This window comes from Podarcis gaigeae (assembly GCF_964106915.1).
Source record: "Podarcis gaigeae genome assembly, chromosome: 18".
Lineage (NCBI taxonomy): Eukaryota > Metazoa > Chordata > Lepidosauria > Squamata > Lacertidae > Podarcis > Podarcis gaigeae.
In genome coordinates this window covers 11474481-11502306 of record NC_139696.1, presented here as the reverse complement: position 1 = coordinate 11502306, position 27826 = coordinate 11474481, and the positions used below count along the sequence as shown (strand labels likewise).

The 27826-nt window shown below is 48.8% G+C and overlaps 1 protein-coding gene across 1 annotated transcript in view; it reads left to right on the top strand.

The window, feature by feature from the left end:
* The first annotated feature begins 464 nt into the window (after positions 1 to 464).
* The window catches only part of NCAN (neurocan), a 60803-nt gene continuing 33441 nt past the window's right edge, over positions 465 to 27826 (top strand). The window contains exons 1-4 of the mRNA XM_083720198.1: positions 465 to 662; positions 18808 to 18887; positions 25879 to 26280; positions 26987 to 27161. Of these exons, the coding sequence (XP_083576324.1) occupies positions 18815 to 18887; positions 25879 to 26280; positions 26987 to 27161 (650 nt within the window). The 5' untranslated portion in view covers positions 465 to 662; positions 18808 to 18814. The remainder of the gene's footprint in view (positions 663 to 18807; positions 18888 to 25878; positions 26281 to 26986; positions 27162 to 27826) is intronic.

Genomic DNA, 27826 nt, shown 5'->3' with positions numbered 1-27826 from the left:
AGGAACCCAAGCGCATGCGCATCTGATACTCTCTTTCTTCATCCCCCCCCGCCCCGCTTTCCCAGTTCTGCCTTGCATTGCCATCAGTCCCACCAGCAGCTGCTATTCCTCTCTAACTGGGCGTGCAGGTGGAAGAGAGAGAGAGAGAGAGAGCAGGAGCCCAGGCAGGTCGAGGAGGCGAGAGGGGAGAGGCGAGACCCCCACCCCACAACCATCAACCCCCCCCCCCATGGAGAACCAGCGGGGCGCCACGAAAGGGTCCCTTCGACACCAGCCTCTCTGCAGTTTCCCCCCAGGCTGATCTGGGCTGCCTGCCCCCTTTGTTTCCAGAGCTGCGAGCGAGGATTGGCTGCAGGGAACCCCCCTTCTACAAACCCACCCACCCACCCTGCCCCTCTTCTCCTCCCCCCTCCATCCTCTCCTTTGCAGGGGATGCTGCTGGTGGGGCTCAGCCCCCTCTGAGTGGGTCCATCTCCCACCCCGCACACCCCACCTTTGAAAAATCGCCCTCCGCCTCGGAAGCCGGTGGCCCCGTCGCCTCCTCCGCCGCTGCTTGGAGAAGCGAGAGAGGGCGAGGGAGAAGTCTTCTCTTTCCCTGCTGGGAGAAGCGATGCATTCCTGCAGACTCTGAAAAAAAGGAGGCACGGGAGTGAGAGAGTCAGGTAGGGGCGTGTGTGTGTTTGTTTGTTTGCATTTTTTAAAAATAGCACCCAACCCCTCCCCAAAAACCAGCCCTAACTTCATTGAAAATCTTGTTTTGCAAATATTAGGATCAGCTGAATTTAAAATACGTTATTCTCTGATTCTGTCCTGGAGACCTCTGTCTCTTTTTCTGCAGGGATGTCATTTCATTTCACTCGGGGGCAGGATGGTTCGCTCGTGGGTTGCAGAATGGGGAGGGGGCACTGATGGCAGAGAAAGTGTGTGTATGGGGGAGTCTCTCTCTGTGTGTAATAACTCGCCCCTTTGGGGAGCTTCTGGGGAGAAGCGTTTGTTTCCATTTGATTTGGGGGGACCAGCTGCAAATCTCCAAAATCTGCCAGTCCCCGAAGGAAATGAACCCTTTCTTCTTCTTTTTTTGAGATCTGAGAGAGAAAATGGGAGATCCTTGGGCGAAGGAGTCCTCCCTGTTTATTGGGGGGGGAGGGAGGGGAGGGAGATTCCTGCTTGTCCATTTCAAGTACCTGGAAACTGACCAGCTGCAAAAATTTGCAGTCCCCAAAGCAAACTGTGTCTCTTTTTGTTGCAATCTGCTAAGAGAATAGAAGTGTTTGGAAACGTAGGCTGCCTTTTCCCTCTGTGTGTTGTCTCCAGCACGGAGTGAAAAGGGACTTATTTTGAGGGGTGTAGAAGGGGGGAAATAAGCTAATCCAAAGAAAGGCAGAGAAAGAATTAAGAGAGAATTTTGGGAGTTCAGGGCTTGGCATGGTGTTAGCTCTGGTGAATGGGAAGGAAAAGGGAGGGAGGTGGAGCCCTTCCAGTTTAAAGTGTGTTGGTGTGTAAGTGTAAGAACAAGCTAAATGAAAGAAAAAGAGAACACTGGGCAAAAGAAGCAGAAGAAAATCCTGTGGGTTGCCAGAGAGCAGGTCTGTTTTTAACACACACACACCAACATCCTTTGGGAATCCGAACCCAGGGAAAGACAAAGTGTGAAGGCAAGGAGTTGTGTGATAATGAGATGGGTAAGCTCTTGAATAATACAGCTTTACACTTGTTAGAAAGGGAGGAGAGGAATTGCACAGGGGTGAAAACCTGCTGACATCTGGGTGTTGTGTGAACAGGGAGAAAGGGGGGGGTGCGCCTTGTTTCCAGGGGGCTGTGCAGAAGGGGAGCAGCAGGTCTGGGAAAAGGGCGAGGAGAGGCTGGTGTGGAAGGGATGGGTGTCATTTGAAGACGACCACGGTAGTAGTAATAGCAATAATACTAATAGCAGCAGCAGCAGCAGCAGCAGCAGCAGCAGCAGCAGCAGCAGCAGCAGCAGCAGCAGCGATAACAGGAGATCATGCTTGCAACTCATGAGTTGGTGATCCAAAATGCAGCATGACGGGTGAGCCGGCCGTGTGTTGGGTGAGAAGGCTTTGTTGCTCAGTGGGAGGGTGGCAGAAGGTTCAGATGCACCCGTACTTCTAGATAGGGCTGGGAAGGGTCTGACACCTGGGAGAGTCTCTCTCTCTCTCCCCCCCCCCCAGCTTCCTTTAGCCCCTGTATGCAGACCCACAAAGAGTTGGCAGAGCATGAGATCCAAAATCTCAGGGTCTTGGGTTCGCCCCACCTTGGGCAAAAGATCCCAACTCTACAATTTTATGGTTCTACGAGGACTGGAATTTTGCTTTGTTTTTTAAAAGGAAAGGACAGCTGCCCAGCGGGTTGGATCATCTAAGTAAGACCACAAGACCCACTGCCTGAAATGCTAGGGAGCTGCTGCCAGTCTGTGCTGACAATATTTAGCTAGATGGACCCAACGGTCTGGCTCAGAATAAGGCAGCTTTCTGTTCGTTCTGAACCAGGAGGACTGGGGTCTTTGATGAGAAGGAAAGGACCACAGCTCATGGGTGGAGTGGGAGAAGACGTTCCTTGCCGGAAGCCCCAAAGAGCTGCTGCCAGTCAGTGCAGACGATATTGGGCTAGATGGACTCAGTATAAAGCAAGTTCATAAGTTCCCATTAAATCAGCCCTTTGTTCACAAGCATGTGGACCAGCCTCCATGTATGCCGAGGTCCCAGATTCAATCCCCAAGGAGGAGTGTGGGAGACCCCCACCCAAAATTCTGGAGAGCTGCTGCTGGTCAGTGTAAGTGATACTGTAAGCATGGATCCAATGACCTGAACTTGGTGTTGGGGTCCTTGTATGTTTCACAGATCCCAAGAGGGGAGAGGTCACTGTGGGGGGAGCAGTCAGGAAAAAGCACCTGGCGGGTGGGCTATCCTTATTGTCCATTATCTTCCCTGCAAATGCCAACTGTTCCCTGATATGGGAGAGGGGAAAGTGGAGTATTTCCTAGACCCATAGAATTGCAGAGTTGTAAGGAACCCAAGGGCCATCTAGTCCAACCCCCTGCAATGCAGGAATCTCAGCTGAAGTATCCATGGCAGATGGCCACCCAACCTCTGCTTAAAAACCTGCAAGGAAGGAGAGTCCACCACCTTCTGAAGGAGTCCCTTCCACTGTCAAACAGCTCTAGAAAGTTCTTCCTGATGTTTAGTTGGAATCTCCTTTCTTGTAACTTAAAGCCACGGGTTCGAGTCCCACCCTCAGGAGCAGGAGAAACCAAGCTTGCTCCCTCTTCCATGGGGCAGCCCTTGCATAGCATTTTATTGCATTACAAGTGGTATATGAGTTTTGCGGAAGAAATAAAACCAGGAGGATAAAGGTGTTTAAACCTACTCTTTGTCCCATGGAGAGTAGACCCATTAAAATGGACACTGTGAACTTGTGGGTGTCCAATGAAGCTCAATGTTGGAAGATTCAGGATAGGTGGAAGAAAGGACTTCTTCATGCAAGTGCAGAGTTCATCTATGGAACTCCCTGCCACAGGAGGTAGAGACTGCTGCCAACTAGGATGACTTTAAAGAGGATTAGGTGCATTCATGGAAGAGAAGGCTAAGGCTGGCTCTGCTCTGCCTCCAGGGTCAGAGGAAGCAATGCTTCTGAACACCAGTTGCTGAAAGCTGCAGGAGGGGAGAGCAGCTCTTGTGCTCGGACTCTGCTTGAGGGTTTCCTAGAAGGAGGAGGCTGGACTAGGTGGGCCAGTGGCCTTATCCAGCAGGCAGGCTCTGAAAGCCTCGGAACCATGGAATTGTAGAGTTGGAAGGGACACCAAGAGTCATTTAGTCCAACCCCCTGCAATGCAGGAATCTTTTGCCCAATATGGCACTTGAACTCATGACCCGGAGATTAAAAATCTTGGATGATGATGATCTTATGGAACTTCCCAGCCAGAGGCAGCCTGTCTATATTTCCAGGTTCTTATGGGTCACTGTGACAACAGGATACTGCATAGTTTGGCCGCTTTTGTCCTGCTCCAGAAGGCTCTTCTTATCTTCTGTTCATTTGCTTTCTTATTTCTTAAATCTCACTCTCCTCCCCAGTCCTAGCCAGAGGTTTCAGGCTGCAGGGGCTTCCAGGGAGCTGACTCGCCCCTCCTGCAGATTGCCTTTGTTGAAACCAGGCTCTCTAAAAACCTCAGGGACGAAGGATTCCGGTGCTGGTGAAAAAGGGTCCCCTGAACACCCTTATTCCACAGTGTACAAGAAAGATGTGGGGTGAAGCCAGTGCAGAGGGAACTGTCCTCTGCACATGCCCAGAGGAACATGGCCCCAGTGGTTGCGCTGCAAGACCTGAGTTGGGAAATGGCTGCAGAGCTGAGCTTTCTAATTAAGGCTTCAGGGTAAAGTGTTATGTAATATCTATGTTGCTCACAAGAAATTGCCGTTCTGATCCCAGCTCATTGAAATCAGCTGGGTTTATGTTGCAGTTTTATTTCAGCTGCCTACGCAGAAGTAACTTTGACTGAGCTCTGTGGGATGTGCTCCCTAGTAAGCCTGCACAGGAGACTGAAGCCTCTGTCTTTGGTTCGATGTGAATCACTGTTGCAAAATGGTTTTTTTGCAGCAATCAGGGCTGCCTTTCTGCTGTTTGAAATTTTTTAATATGCTTTTCATCTTACTTGTTGTGACCATCAGGTTTCATATATGCAAAAGCACAGTGCTTCCCCCCCCCCTTTTCACTCTGTTAGTCTGTGGAACTCCCTGCTGCAGGATATGAGATCTGGTGTGTTGTGGTTAGATTGCTGGACAAGGTCTCTTGTTCAAACCTCCAAGCAGCCCTGAAGCTCACGCAGCCTTGCGCAGCCGAAACTACTTCACAGTTTTACGGATAAAAACAGGGGAGGGACCTGCACAGCTTAGATGAAGGCTGATATTATTTTTTTTTTAAAGTGTAATAAAATACTGGACAGATTAATGGAAGACATTACATCTATCAGCAGCCTTGATCATTTTGGCTGATCTCCTCTTCCTGTTTGTCAATACCCTTCTTAAATTGTGGGGGGATTGGACTAGATGACCCTTGGGGTCCCTTCCAACTCTACCATTCTATGGTTCTGTGATCCACAGAGAAAATTGTGGGATATAAATGTGGTATACAGAAAGCACAGGGCTTTGGGGGGGTCAAGGCAGGTCAGGCTCCAAAACTGTTCAGCACCTGGGACAGCTCCTCATGGATGCTTTCAGGCCAACAAAGAGGCCTTTGCTGAGCTGAGCCTTTATATCCCTCAGAGAACATTTTATTTCATAGAATTATAGAATTGGAAGGGTCCACGAGGGTCATCCAGTCCAACCCCCTGCAATGTAGAAGTCTTTTGTCCAACGTGGGGCTCAAACCTACAACCTTGAGATTAAGAGTTCCATGCTCTACTGAAAGAGACATCTATTTATTTCTTGAGGTCGTATCCCACTTTTGTCCCACAAAGGGCTCAAGGGGGCATAGATAGCTCACCACTGCTCCTCACTTAGTTCCCACGACAACCTTGTGAGGTAGGTTAAGCCGAGATAGGCAGCAACTGCCCCCACCTAATGTCACACCCAGCCAGCTTCATGGCCAAGTCGGGGATTCAAACCCGGGTCTCTCCCAGCTCCTAATCCAACCCTCTAGCCACTACACCATGCTGCCTCTCTAGTAGGCTGATTTGCACATAAGGCGGTGGTTTTCCATTTGGAGGGTTTTCCAAATTCTACCTATGGGTCGTTGGTGGGTCCATGGGCAGGTTGTGAGGAGTCTTTGAGATCTCTGGAGTCGACGTATAATTGGAACCCGAGGCTTGATAACCGGCGATGGGGTGAAATCTTTGCACTAATTCAGCCGGTCGGATGTGCCAGGGGGAAAACGTCCAGATGGCCAGCGGCAATTAACTTTGGAACTCTCTTTAATTTGCAATCAAAGTGTTCATTGGCTAATTGTGACAATTCATCAATGGAACGTTTTCTAGTGGTTCCCTCCCTCCCTGCCTTATGCCAATCCACTCCGGTGACCGATAGTCAGAGCTTTATGAAACAAGCTCCCCCTCAATGGATTCTGCAAGACAGCAATCATATGCCCGTTTACCTAGGAGTAAGCCCCTTAAGACACTCATCTTTTCTTTTTGGCAAAATGCAATCCCCCCCCCCCAATTTCATCTTCCCTTGTGGGATATATACAGGAAAAGAGGCGGCTCAGGAGTGAACCCTACACAAATCTTGAGGGGAGTCCCTAAGACGCTTGGATGGCGCCTTGTAGCCTCCTTCTGGCAACTCCTGCAGCCCAGCTGGTGCCCAATGTCTTGTTCTGCTTTCCTTCCGACCCCCTCAGTGAGGCCGGAAGGGGGATCTTGTCCTCTGGGCAGCCCAGGACCTCCAGACACATCGCCCAGGTTTGCGCCATGGGGAGGCCACTTCAGTGCTGCTAACACAGTGCTTTGACTTCACTCCTGTCTCTTGAGACAGGCAGATGCCAACAATCTCTCTCTCTTTCTTCTGTGACTGCTCATATATTGTGGGATTCACTCCCAAGAGAATCCGCCACAAGGCTAAGACCTCCCTGTTCAGACAAGCCTTCGGAAACGTTTAGCTGTGATTCCTGCATTGCAGGGGGTTGGGCTGGATGACCTTTGGGGGTCCCTTCCAGCTTTATAATCCTAGGATTCTATTAACACTAAGGTCCAGGCAATGCTGACCATTCAGCTGCGGTGAGGACGAACTGGATTTTAATTGTTGGTTCTAAATGTGTCCTGATGTCTTTTAACTATTGCTTTCATAGAATCAACGCATCATAGAATGGTAGAGTTGGAAGGGACCCCAAGGGTCATCTAGTCCAACCCCCTGCAATGCAGGATCCTCAACTAAAGCATCCAGGGCAGATGTCCATCCAAGCTCTGCTTAAAATCCTCCAGGAAAAGGAAAGTTTTATTACTTTGAAGTTTGTAATGATGTCTTTAAGTGTTGGAAGCTGCTTTGAATCCCAACTTCGGAGAAAAGCAGGATATAAGCACATTAAATACAGAGAGAGAGAGAGAGAGAGAGAGAGAGAGAGAGAGGGAGGATCGCTTGTCAAAACCTCCAGGTGATTTACATAAAATATACATTGAAATGACCAATAAAAACGAGATATCAAAAACAAGTTAGCTTCACCCAAAAAAGTAGCCAAGATTTAAAATATATATACTGAACAGAATAAAACTATATTTTAAAAGGCATGTCAGGTGTACTTGCCTGAGTATCCTTGCTAAAGGAAAAAAAGTTTCTATCAGGCACTGAAAACAAAACAGTGAAGGAACCTACCAGCGTAGCATAGTGGTTAGAGCAGGCATCCCCAAGCTGTGGCCCTCTAGATGTTTTGGCCTACAACTCCCATGATCCCTAGCTAACAGGACCAGTGGTCAGGGATGATGGGAATTGTAGTCCAAAACATTTGGAGGGCTGAAGGTTGGGGATGCCTGGATTAGAGCATTAGACCTGGGAGAGACCAGGGTTCAAATCTCCCCACTCTGCCATGAAGCTCACTGGGTGGTGGCTTTGGGCCAGCCCCTCCCTCCCATAGAATCAAAGAATCATAGAGTGGGTACCCCCAAGGATCATCTAGTCCAACCCCCTGCAAAGCATCTGTGACTCTCAGCCTAACCTACCTCACAGGGTTGTTGTGGGGACTGCAGATACAGCACCTTGATCTCATTGGAGGAAGCAGCTTTATTGGTCACATCACTGGTCCAATTAGGCCAGTGCTGGTGACACTGACTGGCAGCAGCTCTCTGAGGTTTTCAGGCAAGGGATCTGTCCCTGGCCCTGAGACAGATCTGGTGGAGCTTGCAGAGACGATGCTCTCACCCAGGGTACCCATGGGTTAGAACAGACTTCCTCAACCTCAGCCCTTCAGATGCTTTGAGACCACAATTCCCATCATCCTGACCACTGGTCCTGCTAGCTAGGGATCATGGGAGTTGTAGGCCAAAAACATCTGGAGGGCCGAGGTTGAGGAAGCCTGGGTTAGAGTGTCAGATCAGGACCTGGGAGAGGCCAGTGTCTGAATCCCCACTGGGCCAGGACACTCACTGGGTGACTGGGGGGGCACTGCCTCTCTCAGGCTAACCAGCGGTTCTCAACCTGTGGGTCCCCAGATGTTGTTGGACTACAACTCCCATCATCCCTGAGCTCTGGCCTTGCTAGCTAGGGGTGATGGGAGTTGTAGTTCAACAACATCTGGGGACCCACAGGTTGAGAAAGGCTGGTCTAACCTATCTCACTGTTAAATGGAGAGTCGCGTAAGCCTTGGAGAATAGCTGTGATTTCTTCAGCTGCGATTCCTGATTTGCAGCAGGTTGGGCTAGATGACCCCTTGGTCAACTAGCAATAAATATCAGTGCAATAAATAACAACAAATAAATGAAACGGTCCATTGGCCCTGCGATATAAGAATTGTCTCATTGGGTCGGCCTGAAATTCCCAACTGAGCCAGAATCTCTCCCCCCGCCCCTCTCTCTCCTCTCTTGTCTGCAGAGTGGGTGTAACTTTTCTCCTTCGCGATTTCCCTTCAATATGGTGTGAATTTGGACCATCTGCCTTTTGGGGGGAGGGGACAAGTTTGGCATTTTGGAATCGAGGCGAGGAAAGGTATCACATGGCAACCGTCCGAGCCAAAAATGTAAATATCATCAAAAGGGGATCCAAAAATGAATCTAGGTTCGGATGCAAAATTGTGGCTGGCTGCATATTTGCGGGGTGGGGTGTGGGGGTGGTGAGGCCAGCAGGTCAGTGGTTAGAGCATGGGTAGGCAAACTAAGGTCCGGGGGTCAGATGCGGCCCAATCGCCTTCTAAATCCGGCCTGCGGATGGTCCTGGAATCAGCGTGTTTTTACATGAGTAGAATGTGTCCTTTTATTTAAAATGCATCTCTGGGTTATTTGTGGGGCATAGGAATTCGTTCTTTTTTTCCCCCCTTTCTAAAATATAGTCCGGCCCCCCACAAGGGACAGTGGACTGGCTCCCTGCTGAAAAAGTTTGCTGACCCCTGCTGCTAACCACTAGGCCAAATCTTGGTCCTTTGAGTTCTCAAAGCTCTTATCCTACCTCAAGGTTGTCATCTGCACTAGCCAGATGTTTAACTGAGAATCCATCACAGCCAGTCCATCCTTTGAAAAATAAGACTTTAGAGGCGTCTTGCCTCAAAATGGCAACTAGACATTCTGTTTTGGTGACTGCAACCTTGGTTTAATGAGCCAGTTGGCGCCTGGCTTATACATCTGAATTTCTAACCCTGGGAGAGAGTCCTCTAGTGATCAGCTCCTGCTTGTGGGTTTCTCAATTGGGGCATCTGGTTGGACGCCAGAAGAATAGGATGCTGGACTAGGTGGGGCACTGGCCCCATCCTGCAGGTGCTTCTTATGGCTGTGTCGCTTCCCCGACAGCATTCTCTGGACCCTGGTGCGAATCTCGGTTGAAAGGGCTCTGAAGCTGCTCCACAAAGAGAAGGGAAGTTGCAGCAAAGCTTTGCGTAGGGTCTGGAGAGAAGGGGAGGGGGGGATATCCGGTATCATGCCAAGATTTAAATTGCATTTTATGTGAACCTAATCACCAATCACCAGATTGGCATATTCATGAGCGCTATGAATTATTCAAGTTGTAGCAGATGTGAGGGTGGTGTGTGTGTGTGTGTGTGTGTGTGTGTGTGTGTGTGATCTCCCCTCTTGTCAATTTTGCTAAAGCATGGGCATGCGCCATTATCATTTTTTATCTAATGGGTATGCTCTCTCTGACCCAGCCCAAAGGCTAACCTGGCTTTTCAATGTGATTTTGTGCCATAAACATGCCAAAATGGCAAATCCTTTCCTTGGGATGGGGGGGGGGGCATGGAGAAAGCGGGGGGGGGGCATGGAGAAAGGGGGGTGCTGGAGCAGGAGCACAAATAGATGGAAAGCCTATATGCGCCTGGTGCCAAACAGCATCCCAAGAGCGACTCTCTAATTGCGAAAAATCCACGCGGCGAGTCGGGATCTGGCCCGCTCTGCAAGGCGAGCAGAGCATCGCACTTTCTGGCCTCTTCTCCTTCCTCCCCTCCACCCCCCCTGCAAAAGTGACAATTTTTGACAAGCTGCTGAGATCGTGTGTGTCGAGGGAAAACAGGCAAGAGAGGAGGTTTTATTTTAATCGCGCTTTCAGTTTTTCCTTCCTAAATGGAGAGCTAATGGATGTCGCAGAAAGGGACACATCACTCTCAGTCGTGGGTCTGGGGGTGTGCATGTTTAGGGGACCTCTCCCACCCCACCCCCACTTTCCTGTCTCAGAGAGACATTTGACAAGATCTCCCTGTGGCACACCCTGTCTGTCTTAGCTTGGCTTTCTGTGCTAACAAAATACGCACTCCTGAAATTCTTCCCCAATTTCTCCCTGGAGTTCAGAATTACCCAACGTTAGGAGTCTCTCTTGATTCTGCAGAAGTCCTAGGTGTTACCTGAAAAACTCCCAGCAGAGATCAATTCCCTAAGAGGAAAGGATGTGGAGGCTTATCATGGAAACATAGAACTGCAGGGCTGGAAGGGACCCCAAGGGTCATCAAGACCAACCCCGTGAAGTGCAGGAGGCTTGAGGGAGCCTCGATATTTGTGGAAGCACAAAAATATTTAGGATAAAGCTCTGGAGAAGAAGCAGAGGAGAGGACCCCAAAACAGCTCTATGAAGTCTGAGCATGTTCAGTATCCATTGTGTGCTGAGTGCCTATGTGCATAGACTGAGGATGGGATGGAGAGTTGCAGATTGCACTGGTCTCCTCCATCTTCAATCTAAATTATTATTATTATTCCACCCTATACGCACAGGTCTCAGGGTGGTTCACAACATAAAATCACTATATAAAAACACAAAATACATAACCAGAATAAAAACAAGAACAGCCCAATAAACCCCCCTTTCCACAGCTTCAACATCAAGCCAGCCTGGTGACAAGTCCTTGAGAATCCAAAAACTTCCTCACTCTTATGTAACCTGCTGGTTGGTCCCTGGTAAAATCAGATTTATTGGTGCCAAAGAACTACATCCGAACCAACCAGAGGGTCGCAAGAAAACGTAGTTCCATAGTTAAACCATGGAACTCACTCCCACACGGGGTTTGAGGGCCACCAACTGGGATTAGACAAATTCACACAGGAGAGGTCTATTAACCTCTGGAATCGAACCCCCTGCAATGCAGAAATCACAGCTAAGGAATCCATGACAGATGGTCACCCAACCTCTGCTTGAAAACCTCCAAAGAAGGACAGTCCACCATCTTCTGAGGGAGTCGGTCTGCTCCACTGTCAAATATCTATTTCCATCCAAAAGTTCTCTCTAATGCAGAGGTTCCCAAAATTATTTGACCTATCGCCCCCTTTTCAGGAAAAAAAAATACTCAGCACCCCCCCGCAAATCTACCTTCTTTAAACATACGAACAGAAAGATGCAGGGACAAATATGTGTTCTTTTGTATTTCTACCTACAACATCGTAAAGAAATACGTTGTTGTAAATAAGACACCTTATTCATTGTACAACAGATGAAACATGTTTTTCAAAATTTTCTTCTTTTTTACGCTTCCACCATCCCCTTATTTTATTCAACGTCCCCCAATTGCACCCGAGGCTACTACTGCCCCCTGGATCATTCCAGTGCCCCCCAGGGGGTGGTATTGCCCACTCTGGGAAACAGTGCCCTAATGATTAGTCGGAATCCCCTTTCTTGTCATTTGCATCCATTAGTTTGGATTCCCCCCTCCTGGAAGCAGCAGAAAAGAATATCGCTCCATCTTCCATGTGACAGCCCCTCACGTATTTGAAGATGGCTCTCGTATCGCCTCTCAGTCTCCTCTTCTCCAAGCGAAACATCCCCAGCTCCTTCAACTATTCCTCATAAGACTCTGTTTCCAGATCCTTTCTCCATCTTGGTTGCCTGCTTCTGCACACTTTCCAGGTTGTCAACATCCTTCTTAAACCCCGTCTTACATTCCAGCTTATCAACTCAAGCTCACTTCTGCCGCTGCATATCAGCTCTGTGTGCTAGCACATGCAACTACAAGAGAAGATAAATATTGCAAGCAGCTCTCCCGAGAGGGCAGAGTCACGGGAAGGTCATGCCCTGCCAGCGCTTTAAAGACCTCGGATGACTAAGCCTTTGCTGAGACAACATCTCCTCAAGCTCAGAGAGCAAAGCCCACTGGGAGCTGTCCAGGGTCCTGATCAGCCGCAGACCTGGGAGCTCTCCCAGGTCCTGATCAGATATTTTCTAATCCTCTCGCTACTGGCCCCAGCAAAACAGGATACATGTTTACAATTTTGTCAATATAATTCCTCCCCTCCCACTGTTTTTCTCAGCATTTTTAGTGGGCAAACTGTGAATGAAGGGGGCGGAATCAAGGCACCCACGAGATCAAAAATCTGTGGCAAAACCTGTGCAATGCACCCACCAAAATCATGAAGGATCCACAGAACCAAAGAACTGTAAGTTGAAAGGGACCCGGGGGTCATCTAGTCCAACCCCCTGCAATGCAGGAATCTTTTGCCCATTGCTAGGCTCAAACTTGTGACTTTGAGATTAAGAGTCTCATGCTCTACTGAGTTATCCCTAAGGTTGGCAGCTTCTCTGTGGTGTTTGGAGCTGTAAAACAACAACAACCCAGGAAGAAATAGAGAGGGAAAACATTTTGCTGGAGGAAAATATTGAGGCCTCAGAAAAGATTTCTCAAGTCGACACCTTGCAAGGATGCAGCAACAAAAAAAGCTAATGCACTTCTAGGCTGCATCCGCAGAAGTCTAGCATCCAGATCAAAGGAAGTAATCATGCCACCCTATTCTGCCTTGGTCAGACCACACCAGGAATCCTGTGTCCAGTTCTGAGCACCACAATTTAAGAAGGTTGTTGACGAGCTGGAGAGGTTGGACTAGATGACTCTTGGGGGTCCCTTTCCAATACCAAAATTCTATGCTTCTTTGAAAGTGGGCTCGTCTCCCAAAGAGAGCCACTGGGGTTGGCCAAGAGGGGGGCAGGGCAGGGGCGTCCTTTGAAAACACAACACTGTCTGTGTGCATTGCCCCCCTCTCCTGCAGCCAGCTGCAAATCCCTGATATTGCCACCTCTCTGGAGAGCAGCGGACGCCTCGCTGCATTTATCAAGACAAGAGACCCCTCCAACGTGTCTGTTTTAAAAGACTCCCTGGCTGTCTTCGTGATTAATAAGGCGCTGGGCATCCTCCCCTTCCCTTTGTGTTCAGGGACGCACAGCAGAAACTGCTCGGGGAAGGACGTAGCTGCTCTTTGCCAGGCTGAGAGTCTTCCAGGGATGGGGAATGGAGGGAGGGCTGAGTGGCTTAATTTGCTCTGAGCCAAGCTGGGCAGATGAGGAGCAAGCCATTTGAGGCATCTGAACGACCGCTCCTGCCCACACAGGTCAGGTTGGCTGCAGAGCTCAGAAGGGGAGGAATCATGGAACTGTCGAGTTGGAAGGCACCCCAGGGTCATCTAGTCCAACCCCCTGAAATTCATGATTCATGGCTAATTCTTGTTTCCTCTCTCTGCTGCCTTCTCATTGCCAGGAACTCTTGTACTGATGCAGAGTCAGTCCACTAGGCCCATCTGGCTCAGCACTGTCTACACAGGCTGGCAGCAGCTCTCCAGGGTGTCGGGCAGGAGTCCCTCCCAGACTGACCTTCAGGGGTTTGGGGCCTGGACCGAAAGCACCTTTCTCCACCACTCTGCTGCAGCTGCTCCCCTAAAGACAAAATAAGGTGCCAGTCCTCATGGATTTGAATAAACGGCTGCTGTAAGCAGGAACATAAGAAACTGCCTCATGCCAAGTCAGAACATGGAGGAGGGAGGTGCTACCTTTTAGATCAGGAACAAGCCTCCAAATTTTGCCACCCCTGACCATCGGCCACCCGAGCTGCTGTGGGTTCGAGTCCAACCAACATCCAGAAGGCTGCAGGTTTGCCAGCCTTCCTCTCTAGCCTTGATGCTTCCTAGCCTTTCTTTTCTGAAGGGAGCAAAGCCTGAAAGCACCGCTGCTGCCACCACCCCTTTCTGAACCCGTCTTCAGGGGATGAGCCTGGAAATAATTCTGTCTGTGTGTCTCCCACCTTCCCCTTTCAATGACTCATCTTATTTTGTGGCTGGCTTGGAATAAAAACCTCCCGCTTCCCCCTAAGCAATATGGGAGGAAGTCAATGCACCGGCAAGCCCTCTATTGGGACAGGCGATTGGAAATATTTCCACAGCAGTCGTGCTTAAAGGGAACCATCTCAGTTTCTGCCTTGTGCAAAAGGAGGGAAAGAACAGAAGAACATGGCAGCAGGATCAGGCCAATGGCCCAGCATCTAGTCCAGTATCCCGTTCTCACAGTGGCCAAGCAGTTGTCCCAATGTGAAACCTGCAGAGTGTTGGTGCTGACCTTTAAAGCCCCAAATGGCCTCAGCCCCGTAGGCCTGAAGGAGCGTCTCCACCCCCATCACTCATCCTGGACACGGAGGTCCAGCTCCAAGGGAACCAGGCAAGAGGGCCTTCTCGGTAGTGGCGCCCTCCCTGTGGAATGCCCTGAGGTCAGAGGTCAAGGAGAAAAACAACTGCCTGACTGTCAGAACACGTCTAAAAGGCAGCCCCGTATAGAGAAGTTTTTATTGTTTGATGGTTTATTAGCCCAGTCAGATGGTCAGGGAATAAATAATAAAATTATTAGTAGCATTAGCATTAATTAGCATTAATTAGTATTAGTAGTATGATGCCTTCCCGTAGTTCAAGCCATGCTCAGTGTGGCTTACTACATGAAAAAGCACATAAACAATAAATAAATCATTAAAAAATGATTGTTCAAATTGAACAATTTGAACAAAAATTGTAACGAGAACTAAAATAAAGATAGTATCAATAACAGCAACCCCTCACTAAACAATACCCCAGCCTCATTAAATTATTTTTGTTGTTGATTTCTCTTCTTGATGATTTTTTGAGTTGTAAACTGCTTTGAGGTTTGTTTGTTTATTTATACATGAAATAAATAGGTGAGTCCCGCTCTCCCATCCCCCCCCCAAATAAGAATCCTGTGAACTGTCCTTTGTTAAGGGTGCTGGGAATTGTAGCTTGGCAAGACGGTAGACTACAGTTTTCGGGACTGTTTGGAGGGAACTGTGCTCGGAGCGAGCCTTGCATCTTTTGAATGTTCCTTCAAACTTTTGGGTTGTCTGCAGCCGTATCTTCAAGTGGCACGCATAGAAAATGGGGGGGGGCGGCTATTTCTGGTCCTGCCACTGATCTATAGCCCAGCCTTTGTTTTTTTAATTGCTGTTGATTGCTATTATTGATTCCTTGTTGAATCTCCAGGCTCTGAGAGCGAGGAGGCTTTGATTCAGCCTCGGAAGCCGCTTGCAGGGAGAGCAGGGAAGAAATGAATTTCACCACCGACCATCCCAGACCTTACTTCCCCAGGGGAAAACCACACCGGAAGGGCTGCATTATCACTCACTCAGAGAGCCTGGATGCCCCCTCCCAATCCCCATTGAAATGCAAATTCTGACTTTCTTGGAGACAAGGGAGACAGGCTCCGCTTTTCCATCACAAATAATTAGCGTTGATGGGCCCGAAGAGGAAGGCGCTGCTTAATGTCTCTCCCCTGAGGGGCTCTTTTATGGCCTTCCTTTATCTCCCACCTTTTCCTCCAAGGAGCTCCTAGAGAAGATTCTTTCTCCACCTCCTCACTGAAGCCCCACAACAACCTTGCAAGGTAGGTCAGGCTGAGAGATTGTGACAGGTCCTCTGGGGTCACCCAGAGAGTTTCAAAACTGAGTGCAGGATTTGAACCCCAGTCTCTCACAGATCACTGTCTGACACACTAACCACGCCGACTCGCTCCTTCTTTAATAATAATAATAATTAATAATAATTTTATTATTTGGGTGCTGGAGGAGACTCTTGAGAGTCCCATGGACTGCAAGAAGATCAAACCTCTCCATTCTGAAGGAAATCAGCCCTGAGTGCTCACTGGAAGGACAGATCCTGAAGCTGAGGCTCCAAGACTTTGTCCACCTCATGAGAAGAGAAGACTCCCTGGAAAAGACCCTGGTGTTGGGAAAGATGGAGGGCACAAGGAGAAGGGGACGACAGAGGATGAGATGGTGGGACAGTGTTCTCCAAGCTACCAGCATGAGTTTGACCGAACTGCAGGAGGCAGTGGAAGACAGGAGCGCCTGGCGTGCTCTGGTCCAGGGGGTCACGAAGAGTCGGAAACGACTAAACAAGAACCCCACCCATCTGACTGGGTGGCCCCAACCACTCTGGGTGGCTTCCAGCATATATAAAAACACAATAAAACACCAAACATTAAAAATTTCCCTGTACGGGGCTGCCTTCAGATGTCTTCTAAAAGTCAGATAAGTTCTTTATTTGACATCTGATGGGAGGGTGTTCCACAGGGCGGGTGCCACCACCGAGAAGGCCCCGCTGCCTGGTCCCTTGTAGCCTCACTTCTGGCAGGGAGGGAACCACTGGAAGGCCCTCAGAGCTGGACCTCAGTCTCTGGGCTGGACGATGGGGGGTGGAGACGTTCTGAAGGATACTCCCTTCCTTGACGTTCCTCCCTGGTTCCACTTAGGAATCACAAGAAAATAAGATCCCTTCAGCTGGGCCAGGCCCAAGGGGGTGCGTCATATCCCAGCCTCCTGTCACCACAGTGGCCAGCCACAAGTCCCCAAAGGGAAGTCCCCCCCCCAAGCACTGTAACAATCTTGCAATTCCCATGTTCCGAACTTTGAGCAACAGAAAGAATTACAGTAAAGGTTTTTGTCTTATGACTATGTTAAAAAAAGAGGGAATGCAGGGAGTAGCAAAAGGGTGGTGGTGGTAATAAAAACATCACGGAAAATGGGATGGGGAGTCGACAATATAAAAGAAAATGTCTTAAAATATGTATTCGATTCCCAGCAAGTGGCGTTCGGAGGGCCTTGGGCCTCCGAGGTCAAGGGAGAAGCGTTCACACGCACACGCAATTCCGTGGCCTCCTGTAACCCACAACAAGCACCTCGCATTCCCCCAGGGAGGGAGCTGTCTCCTTTGGAGAAGCCCTCAAAGCAAATTCGGGGGGGGGGCTCGGATACGCGCCCCGTTTGCCAAGCGCCACCGCCGCCTCGTTGCGCTTTGAACTCGCAGGAGGTGAGGCGGCTGATGCGAGGAGGAGTCGCGGCGGAGGGCGCTCTGATGGGGGGGGGAATTTGCAGCTGGAGAGGAAAACTTGCCTTGACATGAAAGGGCCCCCTCCCCACCAGACCGCGCATCTTGCTCTCTCTCGCTCTCTCTCCCTCTTCGCAATTCCACTCCAGAAAAGAAAAAAAGGCTGTCAGATGCTGCTGGAATCAGAATGATCCAAGCCTTTTTTTAAAAAAAGGAAGGAAGGTGGATCAAAACCTTTTGGGTGAGAAAAGATTGTTTGCCTTCGTTCAGAACCATAGCTCGGGATTGTAAGGCCCTGAGTCAGCCCCAGGGGTGCCAACTTAAATAAAATATTGGGGGCCGAGGGGCAGGTAAGCCCTGATACACACTATAGCTCACCTGATGTGGTCCACACACACCATGTGAATGGCCAGGCCCCCTAAAATATTTCATTGGGTGTGTGTGTGTGGGTGTGTGGGTGTGTGTGTGTGTGTGAAGGGATCTCAGCCTCAAGGACAGGCATAGGCCAACTCGGCCCTCCAGCTGTTTTGGGACTACAGTTCCCATCATCCCTGACCACTGGTCCTGTTAGCTAGGGATGATGGGATTTGTAGTCCCAAAACATCTGGAGGGCCAGGTTTGCCTATGCCTGCTCTAGGAGTTGGCTCCTGTGATCAGCTCTGATACTAGCTAGCTAGCTGGTAGATTAGGTAGAGAGAGAGAGAGAGAGAGAGAGAGAGAGCGTGATTAGATAAATAAGTAGATTGAGGGAGAGATAGGGAGGGAAATAGACAGGCAGAAGAGTACAGAGTTGGAGGAGACCCTGAGGGTCATCTAGTCCAACCCTCTGCAATGCATGATTATTATTACCACTATTATTTATTAAATTATATACTGCTCTAGATAGATAGATCTTGGGCAGCTATATAGAGAAATGGATGTGAGATATATCTAGAGAGAGGGAGGGACCTCAAAAAGCAACACAGAGGTAGGTGGATCTGAGATAGGTATGGTACCTGCAGAGTTCTGCTTAGGGTAAACGGAGGCGGAAGAGGGGGAAGATGGAAGTGAGGGTCACCCCATAGAGTGGTTTTTGGTAGGATGGCAGGCAGGCAGGCAGGCAGGCAGAGGCTGAGCTTAGGCCTCCGTTGACTCTACTTCCCTGTGCGCTAACAGGCATAGTGACATGCCTTGGGGGGAGTGTGGAGTAGTTGTTAGATCAGGACCTGGGAGACCAGTTTTTAAAACCCCAACTCACCATGTGGAACTTGAGGAGGGGTATCACTGTCTCTCCGTCTGGCCTACCTTGTGGGTTTGGCATGAGGATGAAATCAAAGGGGTTGGGGAGAGCGACCACATTCACTTGTATCGGAGAGCTTGTATCGGAGAGTCAATGAGCATCCAGCCACAATCTCTCAGCCTGGCCTAGCTCATGGGGTCGTTGCGAGAATAAAACAGGGAGCAGGAGAACAATGTAATAATAATAACAATAATTTTATCATTTATACCCTGCCCATCTGTACAGCCCCTTGAGCTCCTGGGAGGGAAGGTGGGGTATAAATGTAATAATAATAAATGATGATGATCAATAAGATTTGTTGTTGTTGTTGTTGTTGTTATTCCAGATTAAGGATGGTCCATTTAATGGATGATGCTGGCTGTTGGGTCCTGCTTGGATATCTGCTCCTGCCTTTCTCTGTTGTGGGTAAGTTCTGTGGTGAGGAACAGGACATTAAGCAGTATTTTTAAAAAAATAAAATGAAATTGGACAATTTCATTTCTCTTCCTCTTCCTACTGCCCTAAAAACGCATTTATTAGATGTGGCATTCATTTGCACAATCAAGAACTACTCTTGTAAGAGTCTGACTCTGTTTGTCACCTGTTGACTTAATCAGGGCAGCTAAATGGAACCTCCATTTCCAGGAGAAGCCTATTGCCGAATGCCACCTGCAAGGGGGGGGGGGCGTGCTTCTGGCAGCAAGTAGGAAGGCTTCCCCCTCCCTCCAAATCAGGGATCTGTGGCCAAAAAGAAGAAGAAAGGGAAGCTGCTTCCTTCAGGCATTGCTTGCCAGCTTCCTGTGAGCACCTAGACCGGGTAATAATAATAATAATAATAATAATAATAATAATAATTTATTATTTATACCCCGCCCATCTGGCTGAGTTTCCCCAGCCACTCTGGGAGGCTCCCATTATAGTATTAAAAACAATACAGCGTTAAATATTAAAAACTTCCCTGAACAGGGCTGCCTTCAGATGTCTTTTAAAGTAGGATAGCTGCTTATTTCCTTCACATCTGAAGGGAGGGTGTTCCACAGGGTTGGCGCCACTACCAAGAAGGCCCTCTGCCTGGTTCCCTGTAACCTCACTTCTCGCAATGAGGGAACCACCAGAAGGCCCTTGGCGCTGGACCTCAGTGTCCGGGCAGAACGATGGGGGTGGAGACGCTCCTTCAGGTATACAGGACCGAGGCCGTTTAGGGCTTTAAAGGTCAGCACCAACACTTTGAATTGTGCTCAGAAACGGACTGGGAGCCAGTGTAGGTCTTTCAGGACCGGTGTTATGTGGTCTCGGCAGCCACTCCCAGTCACCAGTCTAGCTGCTGCATTCTGGATTAACTGCAGTTTCCGGGTCACCTTCAAAGGTAGCCCCACGTAGAGTGCGTTGCAGTAGTCCAAGCGGGTAGGCAACCTAAGGCCCGTGGGCCGGATGCGGCCCAATTGCCTTCTCAACCCGGCTCGCGGACGATCTGGGAATCAGCATGTTTTTACATGAGTAGAATGTGTCCTTTTATTTAAAATGCATCTCTGGGTTATTTGCGGGGCATAGGAATTCGTTCATTCCCCCCCAAAAATATAGCCCAGCCCGCAAAATGGTCTGAGGGACGGCAGACCGGCCCCCTGCTGAAAAAGGTTGCTGACCCCTGACCTAGACGGAACACTGTTTGTGGGCTGCAATACATGCACCTTGCTCCTTCTGGTCTGTAAGACAAGAAAATAAGGAGTGGCAGCCAGATCAGGCCAAATACCCTTAAGAACCTGGGGATAGAGATAGACTGCCTCTGGGCTTGGAGGCTCCACGAGAGCATGAGAAGAGCCTGGCTGCTGGATCAGGGCAATGGTCCATCTCGCCCAGCCTCTGGCTCTCGCAGTGGCCAAGCAGGTGCCCCAAAGGGAAGTCCAGGCACAGGAGCCCCCCCCCCCATCCCATGGTTTGCAGCAACTGGGATTCAGCACGGCTGCCCCAACAGTGGAGGCAGAGCAGAGCCGCCAATAGCCCCCTGCTACCTGAGTTTATCCCCTCCTCTTTTAAAGCCATCCCAGTTGGTGCTGGCCCTCGCCCCCTCCTGCGACAGGGAGTTCCATAGTTGTGCCGTATGAAGAAGTTCTTTCTTTATCCCTCCTGACTCTCCCAACGTTCAGCTTTCAAGTTCCACTCTTAGAGAGAGGGAGAAAGGCTTTTCTCCACCCGCTCTCTCCCTGCCACGCACAATGCAACTCTCGGCTGCTTTCTTTCCTCTGCCCTGAATCTTCCAACGTTTGCCTTCATTGGATGTTCACGAGTTCTAGGGTTACGAGTTCTAGTTTCCTCTATGGCTGCTGTGCAGAATTTTATAAATTTCTATCCTATTGTCCCTTACTCACCTTTACTTTAAGCTAAAAAGCCCCAAACGCTGCAGAAGCCTTTCCTCCTAGGAGAGATCTTATATACCGTATTTTGCGCTCTATAAGACGCTCCAGACCACAAGACGCGCCTAGTTTTTGGAGGAGTAAAACAAGAAAAAAAAAATTCTGAATCTCAGAAGCCAGAACAGCAAGAGGGATCGCTGCGCAGTGAAAGCAGCAATCCCTCTTGCTGTTCTGGCTTCTGGGATAGCGGCGCAGCCTGCATTCACTCCATGAGACGCACACACATTTCCCCTTAGTTTTTAGGAGGGAAAAAGTGAGTCTTATAGAGCAAAAAATACGGTACCCTCTGACATTTCTCTGATGAAAACGGAATCATACAATAGCAGAATTGTATGGGACCCGAGAGTCATCTGGTCCAACCCTCTGCAATGCAGGAATCTCTGCTAAAACATCCATGATAGGAATGTCATATATAATAATAATAATAATAATAATAATAATACGGACATCCTATTCGATATAACAATAATTTTATTATACCCTGCTCATCTGACTGGGTTGCCCCAGACACTCTGAGTGGCTCCCAACATATATAAAAACACAATGAAACATTAACTATTAAAAAACTTCCCTCTTCAGGGCTGCCTTCAGGTTGTCTAGTTACTTATCTCCTTGCCTTGTGGGTTGCATAACTCCAGACCCTCCAACATTTCTCCAGTAAAAACAGGGACACTGGCACGGCCTGGTTCTAGTGTTATGAGTTCCAGTTTCCTCTGTCCACTTCCTCTACGCCTTGCACAATTTTGTAAATTTCTATCAAGTTGCCGCTTACAAGCCTAGTCCAAAGAGTCCCAAATGCTGCTGCAGCTTTTCCTCCTAGGAGGGATCTTAGGGACAAGATCCTGCTTGGGAGCAGAAGCCCCGGCATGTCTGGATTTGGGAAAACCTTGTAGTTGCAGGCAAGAATCTGGGATCTGTTTTCTGTCCCCTCCTAACCTCCCCCCCCCCCCCCGCAGCCCACTGTAAACAAACAAGCTGCAAACGACCTGCCAGCCATAAGCATCAAATAATGCACGGGTAATTAAGTATTAATGGTAACTGGAAGACAGGCATGAATAAGGAATGATGCACAGGAGAATAGGAAAAAAAGAATCTCAATTTCTCTGCCAAGTTGTGTCAGGCAGGGTCTTTCACCTCCCCCCCAATCCCATTCCTGCCATTCTGTGGCTGCACAGATCCAATATCTGGGCCAAAATTCTGACTTCCTGGTCTGACATTTATCCTCCCCGCGCTAAAGACAACAGGGTTATGTTGTGATGCCTCTCCGAGCAGTGAGGACTTGGAGAAGGCGAGTAGCTCACAGCATCTCAGGGCAGGGCAGACGGCAGTGAGCCAGATGAACGAAAGGAAATGCCCTCCAACATTTCTCCGATGAAAATAGGGACACCCATGATAGCTGCAGAGGGTGACAGCAGTCACAAAATTAAAAGCCGCCTGCTTCTTGGGAGAAAAGCAATGACAAACCTGGACAGCATCTTAAAAAGCAGAGACATCACCTTGCCGACAAAGGTCCATATAGTTCAAGCTATGGTTTTCCCAGTAGTGATGTATGGAAGTGAGAGCTGGACCATCAAGAAGGCTGATCGCCGAAGAATGGATGCTTTTGAATTCTGGTGCTGGAGGAGACTCTTGAGAGTCCCATGGACTGCAAGAAGATCAAATCGATCCATTCTGAAGGAAATCAGCCCTGAGTGCTCACCAGAAGGACAGATCCTGAAGCTGAGGCTCCAAGACTTTGGCCACCTCATGAGAAGAGAAGACTCCCTGGAAAAGACCCTGATGTTGGGAAAGATGGAGGGCACAAGGAGAAGGGGACGATGGAGGACGAGATGGTTGGACAGTTTTCTCGAAGCGACCATCATGAGTTTGACCAAACTGTGGGAGGCAGTGGAAGACAGGAGTGCCTGGCGTGCTCTGGTCCAGGGGGTCACGAAGAGTCGGACATGACTAAACGACAACAATTCTACATCAGGAAGCTTCTCCTGCAAACATAGACCTCGTGGGCACACCAACATTTGTTACCTTGAGCCAACTCCAACCTCTCCGCTGAACCTGCCTCACAAGGTTGCTGTGAAAGAAAGGGATTGTGTGTAACACCTTCCACAGATAAATGGAAGGAAATAGGGTATAGGATTTGAGCTGCCTTCAGTCTCTGTCAGGGAAAAAAGCAGGAAAGAAGAAGAAGAAGAAGAAGAAGAAGAAGAAGAAGAAGAAGAAGAAGAAGAAGAAGAAGAAGAAGAAACTGAGAATGATCAGGAACATGCTAGACAGAAAATCCTATTAAACTCAGTGGGACTTAGTTCTGATTGAAAATGATCACAGTGTAAGGCAGCCCAATCTTGTCCAAGTTACCTGGGAGTAAGCTCTGCTGAATACAATGGGGCTTACTTCTGAGTAGGCAGGGCAAGGCTCCATTTGCAATAAAGGAATCAACACTCCCCACATTTCCTTGGAAATGGCTGGCTGCGGAAGCATTGCAATTAAAGAATTTAAAGTGGATTGGTGACATTTTCTTCCAAAAATATAGAAAGGGCTTTGTATGCCAGCTTCACCGTTTCCTTCATTTAGCTCAGGGATTTCATTTTCTGTATGAACAGGACTCTCTTTCTGCACCTACACACAAACCACTTTTAATTGTTCTCCATGGAGGAAAAGGGAAACCGGGACAATCCGGGATCAAATCAGAAACCAGGACAGCTTCTGTAATTCCGGGACTGTCCCTGGAAAATTGGGGCACTTGGAGGGTAAAGAATGGACTGGTTTGCCGAAAACCACATGGGTCTCTTTCAGCCCAACCTGCCTTGCTGTTGTGATTCCTGCATTGCAGGGGGTTGGACTAGATGACCCTTGGGGGTCCCTTCCAACTGCACAATTCTATGTTTCTATGATAGGATGCTGGATTAGATGGGCCCCCTTAGGCCCCTTAGGCACAATTCTATGTTTCTATTATAGGATGCTGGATTAGATGGGCCCCCTTAGGCTTGATCCAGCAGAGCTCTTCTTGCATTCTCATAGAAGGCCAAACCACTTACTATGTTTTTGTTTATAAAAGTGTTTGTATACTGCGCTCTCTCTCTCTCTCTCTCTCTCTCTCTCTCTCTCTCTCTCTCACACACACACACACACACACACACAGACTCAACTGTTTACAGCAATAAAAACCCCACACAACAAAACCATCAAAAAGTTAAGATCAGTTAACCACATTGCAGAATGACGCATCCTTAATTGCCATGGAGGAAATTTGCGGGAGATCTGGAGCCGTGCTAACCATTGCACGGCACAGCCCTCCCTTTCCTGGATGGGGCACCTAGCAGCCCAGTGTCAGGATGCATGTGAGAATCCCTGGAGTGCAGTTTCAGTAACTCAGCTTCCTAGCCTGGGCTTTGGAAAACAGGGTACAGAGCTGCCCTTATTGCTTGTAAAAAGGGCAGGGGGGAGCTGTATGGTCCCAGAGAGCCAAGCTCTCTGGTTCATCTTGGCTTCAGGACTATCCATTCAATTTCCTTTTGTTTCTTCTCCTCCCTCTTTTTTAACTCCCTCCACCCTTTCTGGCTACCCTCCCCCTCATCCTATAATTGGGTCCAGCTGGCTGCAGCAGAAAATCAATGCTCAGAAGGAGCAAGGGTGTCCGTCGCAGCCACGGAGATGATTAATTTCACCGGTTGCAAAGTCCACAGTGTGGTGCTTTTCATTGCTGCAAAAAATTCCCTTCTGTGACCAGTTAAGGCAGCCTTTTCTGGCCCACTGTCCTCCAGGCGGTGTGGGGAATGCCTTTTCTTGGGAGGGTGAAAGCCAGCGTCGCTCCAGATTGATGGGGAGGGATTGAGGATTAAACCTGCAAATTAAAATTTAAAGCTCCTGTCCCACCTGGGTGGGAGAAATATGAGAGTAGAATAATAGCACTGTTGAGCTGGAAAGGGACCCTGAGGATCATCTAGTCCAACCCTCTGCAATGCAGAGATATGCAGCAGTCCCATACAGGGACTGAACCTGCAACCTTGGCATTATCAGCATCATGCTCTAACCAAATGAGCAAGACAGGCTGTGAAGCCCTTTTAGCACAGTAAAAACATTTGTGTGCTTTTGCAGCTTGCTGGGAGCAAGGAATTAGGCAATTGTGCCTTTTTACACCTCTATCTGTGGTCTACTCACCTTCCCTTCTCTGTCCCGGTTGCTAAGAATGCACCACACGTTTTAGTAACGAAAAGCAAAGAAGCTTTACTTACATTTCAATGCAGGCAGCAAATACATCAAAGTACCATGCAGGTGAAAATATCTTTTTGTTACAAAATACCAAATTGGTTTTCCTTTTTCTTTTCTTTTTTATATATAAATTTTATTTATTTCCATTTAATAATATACGTTCACATCAATATAACCCACTTTACGTACCCGGCTCTTTAGAGCCTATCGACTTCCTTCCCTCCCGCCTCATGGCTTTTGTACATTTTCCAATTCTAATTACACTCATTACAAAATTGTAAGCAATTAACATCACTAGCAGGGTTCTAATGAGAAATTTTCTACTTTTATATATTTATTTAAATGTTGAGTTCTTTTGTAATTTCCAAATTGGTTTTTAAAAGGGAGTCCAAAAACCTATTGATTTTAGCTGACCTGTTCCAAGTATGACTTAGCTGGAGCCAGCAAGGTATAATTGTTAGAGCATTGGACTAGGAACTGGGAGACCAGGGTTCAAATCCCCACTGTCCCATGAAGCTTGGGGTTAGGGTGACCTGCCTCTCCCAGCCCAACCTACCTCTCCGGGCTGTTGTAGGGACTAGATGAGGACCAAGAGCTGGGAGAGAGCAGGGTTTGAATCCCCACTCAGCCACGAAGCCTGCAGGGTGACTTTGGGGACCAGTCGCTGCCTCTCGCAGCCTCACCTTCCTTGCAGGTTTATTACTGGGAGCGGGAGAGAGAATGACGCATGCCACCTTGCGCTCCTCAGAGAAAAAGGCAGCGCAAGAATGCCGCAAAACAAACCCATCTTTTCCTTGCAGGCTCCCAAGACAATGCCAAGGTGATCCACATCAACAAAGTCCACCACCAGCCTCTCCGGGTTGGCCTGGCGGAGCCCGTTGCCCTGCCCTGCCTCTTCCTCCTGCAGCTGCCCGCCTCCCTTGGGCCCAACGCGCCGCCTGACCCCCCTCGGATCAAGTGGAGCAAGGTCCAGTCGGCCTCGGGGCAGCCAGAGGATGTCTCCATCCTGGTGGCCAAGGACAACGTGGTGAAGGTTTCCAAAGGCTACGAGGGGAGGGTCTCTCTGCCTGGGTACCCCGCCTGGCGCCACAATGCCACCCTGCTGCTCTCAGCCGCCCGAGCCAGCGACGCCGGGCTCTACCGTTGTGAGGTGGTGGCAGGGATCCACGACGAGCAGGACCTGGTGCCCCTGGAAGTCACAGGTGAGAAGCATCTGCAATAGTAGTGCCTTCTTAAAAATAATAATAATACTTGTATTGAAAGAATTTCAATGATAAGGAAATAAAGTGATGCAAAGGGGGGGGGAAGTGAGGGGGGAGAACAAATATAAGAAAAAGAGAGAAACAAGAATGCAAGGTTATATAATCCCATAGATTTTGATATAAATTGATATGGTGTTATTATCCTAATATCTATGTTAGATGTTAATACAGCAGAAGCTGAAGCAGGAGAAGAGGATGGAGGCCAAGAGACAGAGATGGGTCAGGCTGGTGAATGAGGAGAGGCATGAAAAGAGAGGAGGAGAGGTTGGCTGCATGCAGGCCCAGTCTCTGATTGCTTGGGGGAAGTGCTGGAAAGGAGAGGACTTAGAGGGCTGTGGGGAGGCCGGGACCTTCAGTCTCGCCAACTGCTTCATGGGAGCAAGACCTACTGGGGATGAGCGGCTGTGCTGATTAGGCCTGATGCTCAGCCAAGTCTGTGCAGATCGTGTTTTTGCTAACAAAGAGTTAACTCCAACTTGAAGAGTGTGATTTACTGCTGGCTCTTGCTCTGCCTGCCGGCTAAAGGGTATTGAAACCAGTTCTTAGAAGGAAGTGAAAAATATAAAGCGAGCAATGCCACGAAGGTCCTCAGGATAGGTGCCTAGGCATTTTACACCCTCTTGTGCCCATTTCCTTGCCCGCCCAGGTGTGGTTTTCCACTACCGAGCTGCCAGCAACCGCTACGCGCTGACCTTCCCAGAGGCCCAGAAGGCATGCGAGGAGAACTCGGCCGTCATTGCTTCCCCTGACCACCTCCAAGTGGCCTTCGAGGATGGCTATGACAACTGCGACGCAGGGTGGCTCTCTGACCGCACCGTCAGGTACATGGAGAAGACATCTGCCACCGTTCTCTGATTTATAAGGAGCAATCCTGATTTCCTGTCTCAATTCTGCCACCAGTTAATACGTCAATTTGTCCCCCAATTTGCGACAGCTTTAAAGGTGGGGAAGGAATATAAAAATTCCTAGGTTGTCAGTAGCTACCTGTAGGTGGCTTCTTACACTTTGAAACTTGCTGGCTCTTGATATCACGCAGACGCCTTTTTGCTTAAAACATTTTTGGTTAGGCAAGTCTGCCCAGATATCTCGACCGCTGATGTGCTTTAGTTTTTTGAGGGTTTTGTTTTTTCTGATTGCGTCATTCTTTTTGTAAACCGCTTTGAGGTTGTTATTTTTTAACAGAAAAAAACCCAAGTGGTAGATCCATTTAATAAATAGGTCCATTAAATAAATGGATTAATAAATTAAAAAATAATAATAAACAAGGCAGCTACATCCCCTCCAGCATCAGAGGCAGTCTATCTTTGAATCCCTGTTCCTGGAAATGGCAAGAGGGGAGTTTTTCTGCTGTTCTCAGATCCTGCTTATGGGGTTCCCATTGGGACCCCTGGCTGGCCCCTGGGAGAGCAGCAAGCTGGACAAGGTGGCCCTCTGATCCAGCAGATGCTCTTCTCATTTTCTTACAGCAGTCTAACAAAGTGAGAAA